General features: G+C 35.2%; 1 protein-coding gene across 5 annotated transcripts in view; it reads right to left on the bottom strand.

Annotated features, from left to right (window-relative positions):
• Window positions 1-259: 259 nt before the first annotated feature.
• Window positions 260-8,965, bottom strand: part of TMEM65 (transmembrane protein 65) — a 52,607-nt gene continuing 43,901 nt past the window's right edge. For 4 of the 5 annotated variants that reach the window (XM_053208561.1, XM_027063944.2, XM_027063943.2 and 1 more), the window contains one exon: window positions 2,488-2,947. In XM_053208561.1, the coding sequence (XP_053064536.1) occupies window positions 2,846-2,947 (102 nt within the window). In that variant the 3' untranslated portion in view covers window positions 2,488-2,845. Of the gene's footprint in view, window positions 2,948-8,965 lie in introns of all 5 variants that reach the window. The other variant, XM_053208562.1, reaches the window with a different exon arrangement.

Genomic DNA, 8,965 nt, shown 5'->3' with positions numbered 1-8,965 from the left:
TTTGACATCCTATTAAAGGTCAAATTGTCTCAATATGGGATCATTCTTCTCTCATAATCTGTAGTGGATCTCCAGTATGGATTTCAGTGAGGCAGTCAACAGTTCCATTTCACTGTGTCAGTGACACTGCTACAACCATGTAAAACAAAAAAAAAATCTGCACTTATTAAACCTATTTTCTTTAGTGACAGATTAACCAGGGCCCTCCCTCAGAGATTAGGAAGAAAATCAAATTTCAAAATCAAAACCACATTCCAAATTTCTTAAAAGATATTTTTTGTTCAATTCCTTTGTAAAAACATTGGTCACCATTTAACATACAGTGGCAACAAAATGCACCCAATTTACATGCATCAACAGGTCAATAAATCGTAATACACAGACAACATGATTTTCAAACAAACAGTACTAAAGTAGCTCATGTTCCATTTAAGTATAGGTATGGTGCTTCCAACAAAGAAATAGCTAATATGAGAAATAAGATTCCAGTTTCAATCTCAAATAAGGTTATTTGTGACAAGTACCATGAAACAATGATTTTATGACGTCATTATCTTAAAGGGAACCATTTTTCAGAAGTCACGTTGTGCAAAGCACCAATACTCAGGTAGAATAAGATCTTGAAAAGATGTGAACTTAAGTTAAGGACAAAGGGCTCCATTTTTTGAAAACTAATTATCTGAATGATTCGAATGTTTATTATGTCCATAAATTAAAAGATCTTTCAACATGAAGGCTATATATACTACGTTTTGACACCTTAAATAATTCTGCAGACATTCAGCTAAGCTGAAAGCTTCTGTAGGACTACTTCCAAGAGCAAAGAGTGGAAACCAATAATTAAAAGCCCTTTCTATACTCACAGGCAAGGTTTCTGGATATGGGATTTAATTAATAAGAAGAAAATTTAAGCACCACAATAAAATACTTTTTAGAAAACAGAAAGGACTGGCAATATACAAGTTAGGAACAAAAGCACTTAAACGTTTCCCCCCCCCCACCCCCCCCCCAAAAAAAACTGTTTAAATAAGCACTTGAATCCTATCAGCTGAAGTAATAAAGAAATTCTTTTTGGTGTGTGTGTAGTACTAGGTGGAAAGTAAAACCACAATTCTGTTTAAGGAGTCAACTTCTGTAATTCTAATTTGATCAAATGAGACTGTTGTATTATTTGTACATAATAAGAATGTTATATATTTTTACATTATATGATTTATTTTCTTCTTTTCCCTCAAAACCTATGATTGAAGGAAACCTTTAAATTATTTTGAAATTCACAGAGCATAATTTATGACAAACTGCTTTGTGGGAAAAAGCAGCCCCTCTGAAAATAAGAGGTCAAAGTAATCATGTGCAAATAAAACTTCAAAATAAGGTACCTGTAAAATACAGCCATCTTAGAAGTTTCCCTTCGTTTGTATCTATTTAGCAATATAAATAATTTCAGTGGCCCAAACAGTAATTTTAACTTCAGTTTCTCTCCTCCATGATGTGTTTACTCTTAACAAGTAAGAGTAATTTTTTAGCATATGGTGTTACAGACCATATGCTAACAAACTTAAAGGTTCATAAAATTAAAATTTATGATTCATATATAGTTATACTATGTATGTCAGATATAGAAGGCTGAACATAAGTAATTTCAACCTAGAATATTATTTGAACATCACAAAAGAAGAAAAAAGACAAAAAACAAAGATTTCTCCTCGCGTAACTTTTGACTACTAGACTAGTCATAGCAAAAAAAGGCAAAATATAAAATATGTAGTTTTTAGCTCAAAGTGAGTTATCCCAAAATAGAATTCACTAAATGAGACAAGACATCAGGATTATGAGTATGGGGTAGTCAGATTCATTCAAATCAGATGAGGAGACACTTTGGGGGAAAAGAAATCCATCCCAAACAATATAATTTGTATCTCATTAACCCTCTAAACAGCACAACTTTACCGCTTATACCGTAAGCCTTCTCGACAGTTCCCATTTTCTTCTTCTCTAAAAAGATGTTCTAGCCTCTTAATTTCCGAGTGTCATGTCAAACCCCTTGTTTTACCCTAATTCCATACTCCTCATTTATAAAAGACCTTAAAATAATCATTTTCTTCCCCTAAGGAGTTAGAAACCACCAGGTAATAATTCAAAATTGAGAAATTAAAGGTTAAAAAATCAACTGAAAATACACTTATTAACATTTGTGGTTTTATGTAGTAGGGACACCACATAATTACTCATTCTGATTAACCTCTTGAGACAGTGAGGTCAGAAAACTGAAATGAGTAACAGATGCTTAAAATGCTTGAAGTGTGGTCTATCTTGAGTAGGATGAGTTAAAAAGGTGACTGAAATGATATGATTCTAAGTGTTGACTGTAAAACAGTACAAAATTGATGGTGCCAAATAGAGTAAAAAGAAAAACCTTTAACTTATATTAAATATCGTCCATAATTTGGAAAAAGTCTCAAGGCTGAATTGTAACTAGAGAACAGAAGACCCTTTCATGCATGCACACACATGAAATAACAGATAGGCAAACCCCAACTGAGTACAGTACACCAACGACTGATACTTAAATGATATTTTGATATGTAAAGAAAAAGGTAAAATGTTGACTGCTACTGATGAAAAAGCATTTCAACAATTTACACAAAATGATACTAAACATTTTTTTTAAAAAGATGTCCTAAGAAAACCAAGCCACAATAAGTTAGTGTTTTCCATAATACATGCTGAATTATTTGATCCCATATCTATACACTGTTATTGTCTTAATTCCTAAATGTTGTGACAGCATATTTAGTAATTGAGGTACATTAGTTTACATCTTTTCATAGATATTCTAAGAGAGTTAATTTTTCTTTTCCAGTTTTTCATCTTCTTCACCTCCTCCAAAGAAAAGCAAAGGAAACATTCCTAGAATGCAGCCAATAGTCACCCCAACAGCTTTGCCCTAAGGAAACAAAAGAAAACATTTTTTGAAAGTTATTTTATCCCTAAAAGAAGAATCCTTGCCTAAGTATCTATGATAAACAATTACTATGTATTATAAAATTCAACTGTAATTGCATTTCTTTTGACCACAATAACTTAAATATAAAAATAAGCAACATATGGGGCGCCTGGGTGACTCTGTCAGTTGAGCGTCTGACTTGATTTCAGCTCAGGTCATGATCTTGAGGTTCATAAGATCAAGCCCCACATCGGGCTCTGCGCTGACAGCTGGAGCCTGCTGGGGAATTCTCTCTTCCCCCCTCTCTCTCTGCCTGTCCCTCGCTTATGCTTTCTCTCAAAATAAATAAACATTTTTTAAAAAGTAAGCCACATATGACAAAGGAGGTAAGAATACACAATGGGGAAAAGACGGTCTCATAAATGGTGCTGGGAAAGCTGGTCAGCTGCATGCAAAAGAAAGAAACTGGATCAATTTCTTACACCATACACAAAAATAAACTCAAAATGGATTAAAGACCTAAGTGTAAGACCTGAAACCGTAAAAATCCTAAAAGAAAACACAGGAAGAAATCTCTTGGACATCAGTCTCAGCAATATTTTTCTGGATCTGTCTCCTCAGACAAGAAAAAACAGAAAAATATACAATTAGAAACTACTTCAAACTAAGAAGATTTTGCACAGCAAAAGAAACCATCAACAAATGGGAAAACAATCTACTGAATGGGAGAAAATATCTACAAATGATATAACCAATGAGGGGTTAATATTCAAAATATATAAAGAACTACAACCTAACACCAAAAAACCCAAAATGATTTAAAAATGGGCAAAGGACCCGGAATAGACAATTCTCCAAAGAAGACATACAGATGGCTGACACGTGAAAAGCTGCTCAATACTACTAATCATCAGGGAAACGCAAATCAAAACCACAATGAGATATCATCTCACAACTGTCAGAATGGCTGAAATCAAAACCACCGGAAACAAGCATTGATAAAGACGTGGGAAAAAGGAACCCTCCTGCACTTCTGTAGGAATGCAAACTAGTGCAGCCACTCTGGAAAAAAGTATGGAGGTTCCTCGAAAAATTAAAAACAGAACTATCATATGATCCAGTAATCACACTACTAGGTATTTACCCAAAGAATGCAAAAACACTAATTTGAAAGAATATATGCACCCCTATGTTTAATGCAACATTATTTATAATAGCGAAACTATGGAAGCAGCCCAAGTGTCCACTGATAGATGAATGGATAAAGAAGATGTAGTATGTATATATGTATGTATGTGTGTGTGTGTGTATGTGTGTGTATCATTCAGCCATAAAAAGGATGAAATCTTGCTATTTGCAACAACATAGATGGAGCTAGAGAGTATAATGCGAAGCAAAATGTCAGAGAAAGACAAATACCATATGATTTCACTCATATGTGGAATATAAGAAACAAAACAAACAAACAAAGGGGGAAAAAAGAGACAAACCTTAAAATAGACTCTTAACTCTAGAGAACAAACAGATGGTTACCAGAGGGGAGGTGGGCGGGGGATGGGTGAAATAGGTGAAGGGGATTAAGAGTACACGCATCGTGATGATGAGCATGGAGTAATGTATAGAATTGTTGCATCACTACACTGTACACCTGAAACTAATATGGCACTGTATGTTAATTACACTGAAAATTAAAAACAAAACAAAACAATAAGTAACAAATATTGGTGAGGATGTGGAGACAAGGAACCCTTGTGCTCTGTCAGTGGGGATGTAAATTGGTGCAGCCACTATGGAAAACACAATGAAACTTCCTCAGAAAATTAAAAATAAAAATACCATGTGATCCACAATTCCACTGCTGGGTATTTATCCAAAGAAAATAAAAACATGAATTTGAAAACATATACCCACCTCTATGTTTAGTGCAGCATTATTTACAATGGCCAAGATACGGAAGTAACCTGAGTGTCCACTGATAGATGAATGGATAAAGATGTAGCGTGTGTGTGCGTGTGTGTGTGTGTGTGTGTGTGTGTGTGAATGCATACACAAACATACCTACATGCATGTGGATACATGTGTATACATACACGTATATGTGTACAGGTATATGCATTTGTATACTAGCATATGTGTATGTACACATGTGCACAAATATACACAATGTAGTGTTACTCATAAAAAAGAATGAAATCTTGCCATTCGTGACAATGCAGATGGATCTAGAGGGTATTATGCTAAATGAAATAAGTCAGACAGAAAAAGACTAGTAACCTACAATTTCACTTACACATGGAATCTAAAAAGCAAAACAAAACAAAAAACAGAAATAGACTCATAAATACAGAACACAAAGTGGTGGTTGCCAGAGAGAAGGAGGTGGGGGGACAGGTGAAATAGGTAAAGGGCAATAAGAGGTACAGTTTCTAATGGTAAAATAAATGATAAATGATAAATAAGTCATGAGGAAGCAAAGTACAGCACATAGTAAAAATATACAGCACATAGTAAAAAATATTATAGTAACTTTGTATAGTGACAAATGGTAACTATACTTCTTGTTTTGTAATATACATAATTGTTGGATCACTATGTTGTACACCTGAAATTAATATAATATGTCGACTACACTTCAATTAAAAATAATAAGCTACAAAAAGGTTCTAGAACAAGTAATATTTGAAGTTCAATGCAACTAGGAAGTTTTTTTAAATGGCCACGAAATATCACCAAAGAAATATTCAACTATAAAAACACTTTTTAGAAATCATACATATATTTTCATGTCTGAAGATAGGAAGAAAATAGGGGGAATAAACCTCACCAAATACTCTCAATAGATTTGAATGTGCTCCTTTTTGTATATATTCCTTTTCCATATTTATCCCCATGTATACCTAATTATATGTAGGTCTAACCATTATGGAAACGTACCTTTGTGTTCTGCCCCACCCCTCAGCCACACATGTTATATGAGCTCTTTTCCAAACTGTTTCATAATCTTAATATAAAAACTTTTAAATTCCCCTAAACTGATAGCCCACAATCTGCTTAAAGCTCTCCTTACACCATTAAAAATCACTGCTATTTTTTCACCATTATAAGTGATATTACAATAAACATTTCTGTCTATAGTTCTTCCCTAATGGTTTATTTAAAATCAAACAGTATGAATACTTGTGCATATTCATAGGGTAATGAATGCCATGGTGTCTATTCCGGGCAAAATTGACTGCAAATTCATATATACCAGTTGAAATACAGTTGACACTTGAAAGACACTGGTTTGAACTGTATGGGTCTATTTATATGGGGGTTTTTACAACACAGTAGTGTAAATGCACTTTCTCTTCCTCATGATTTTCTTTTTTTAAAAAAAATTTTTTAAATTTTTTTTTAATTTATTTTTGGGACAGAGAGAGACAGAGCATGAACAGGGCAGAGAGAGAGGGAGACACAGAATCGGAAGCAGGCTCCAGGCTCTGAGCCATCAGCCCAGAGCCTGACGCAGGGCTCGACCTCACGGGCCGTGAGATCGTGACCTGAGCCGAAGTCGGACGCTCAACCGACTGAGCCACCCAGGCGCCCCTCCTCATGATTTTCTTAGCAACATTTTTTTCTCAGCTTACATTATTGTAAGGATACAGTATATAATACACAAAATGTGTGTTAATTGACCATATATGTTACTGGGAAGGCCTCCAGTTAATAGTAAACTACTAGTAGTTATGTTTTCGGAAGTTGAAAGTTATACGTGGATTTTCAACTGCACAGGGAGTTGGGACCCCTAACCCCTGTGGTGTTCAAGGATCAACTGTGGTGTTCAAGGGGTTCAAGGAACCCCTGTGGTGTTCAAGGATCAATTTTTCTACAACCATACCCACATTATGAACATCTAAAATTTTTATTTTTGTAAATAATTTTTAAAATTTGCATTTCTACAATGACCATCAAGGTTAAATACTTTTCAATTAAGTTTCATTTCTTCATACCAACATTTATTGAGAATCTATTCTGTGCCAAATTCTGTGCTAGATACCAATGAGACAAAGACTAATTAGATGCAGTCTGTCTCTCTCTTCTAGGAACTTCCAGTTAGTTATACACAGAAAAGCAAAGAAATAAATTAAGTTCTATCAAACATTACAGGTATATGATAGCCACCTAATCCAAAGTCTTGACTAAAATAAAACACATTTTGCCTATACAATGTCAATTTATCTATCAGACCCTACAGTTTTTCCAATAAATTTCAAGAGTAGCCACTAATGTTTTGACAACAGCTTGTATAAAAATTTTCAAGTCTATTATTTTTGGGTTTTGTTGGTGGGAGTAGTGATAGTGGTGGTGGTATGTCCATGCTTTGTATTAATAGGTTTATCACTTTCATAGCACCCCACTTAGAAAAGTATCGGTTCTACAGAGTTTTAATAAGCAGAAATTTTCTTCGTTCCTGATGCTGAAAAAGTTAATCTTAGACCCTTATTTTGACCTTCAAGTTTGTATTCATTTATATTTATTTATATACGCATAGAATATTTTATTTTAGATTCCTGACTTCCCCATATACGTGAAGTGACCACGGCAACAGGCTCCATGTCCACTTTCCACCCATTTGTTAGAATGCCTGTTACAATATATTGTCTGTGGAACTCAAGCCTTTCCTCCCCACTCACTTTAGGATTGCCAGTTAATGAGTTCCAACCCAATCATCTCAATGGCGTGTAAAGTCAACAGGGCAGAGAGGGAGGAAAGAAGTGAGATATCCTTTTCTGGCTCCATGATTCAGGCAACATTTTTCCACTGAAAAATCAGTTAATGAGGCACCTGGGTGGCTCACTCGGTTGAGTCAGCTCAACCGTCAGCTCAGGTCACGATGTCAGCTCAGGTCATGATCTTGCGGTTTGTGAGTTTGAGCCCCATGTCAGGCCCTGTGCTGACAGCTCAGAGCCTGGAGTCTGCTTCGGATTCTGTGTCTCCCTCTTTCTCTGCCCCTCCCCTACTCGTGCTCTGTCTTTCTCTCTCAAATATAAATAAACATGAAAAGAAAAGAAAAGTTATCAGGGCTTATGATAGTCTAGGCCCTATAATTAACTACACTGGAACTAACCCAAGAACTTGAGTACATCTGTAATATGGTTCTGCAAGAAAATATTTTCTGAGTTTCACACAGCCAAATCATAAATGAGGTTTTAAAACACAACCTGTATCAACAGGAACCTGCATGTGTATTTGCATATATTGTATTACGGGTAAATTTCAGAGTTAGCTTATGTCATGAATAAATTACTGATCACTAACTTAAATTACTTCAGGCTGTTTGTTAACCAAATGTTATGTTACAGAGTAGATTTGACCCTAACAGAAAATAAGCAGAGTCAACAACTAAGGGACAGAATCACTTCATATACTGGTGGAAGATTTAGCAAAATATACAAACACACAAAATGTATTTATAAATGCTAGTTTAATAACTAAGGTGCTTTTATAATAGAAGAGGGGAATGGACCTGCTTGTAATACAGAAAGAAAACAGAATTACCAATTACGTGAGAAGAAATCCCAGGAAAATAATCTTCTTTTGATCCCAACTGCACTGCTAAAATGTTAAGCCAAGCTGCTAGAATGTTAGAATATCCTGATTCCTCAATAACGCTGGCCGACATTAGCCAACTAGTCTCACTTCCATTTATCTACGAATTGCAGGATATAGACACACACATGATTTTTTTACAGAAATAGGTCTAAGGAGGAGGTTGAGATATGCATTTCTAACAAGTTTCCAGGTAATGTTGATCCTCTTGGCCCTGGCATCACACCTGGGGGGAACCAGTGCCCTGTCTAATCTCACTTTCCCCCATGGTTTTAACTATCACCTTTTCTGTGTGGCCTACAGTAACCCTCCTATCTAATCCTGCAATCTGTCTCCATCTCAGCACTCCCAACCTCTTAATCCTGCTCTGCTTTTTTTCTTTAATTCCTGTAACATTTGCAAACTTCTAACACATTAAACATTTTA

This window comes from Acinonyx jubatus, chromosome F2 (genome assembly GCF_027475565.1).
Source record: "Acinonyx jubatus isolate Ajub_Pintada_27869175 chromosome F2, VMU_Ajub_asm_v1.0, whole genome shotgun sequence".
NCBI lineage: Eukaryota > Metazoa > Chordata > Mammalia > Carnivora > Felidae > Acinonyx > Acinonyx jubatus.
Note: the sequence above shows the minus strand (reverse complement) of the source record. Positions and strands in the feature narration are given on the sequence as shown.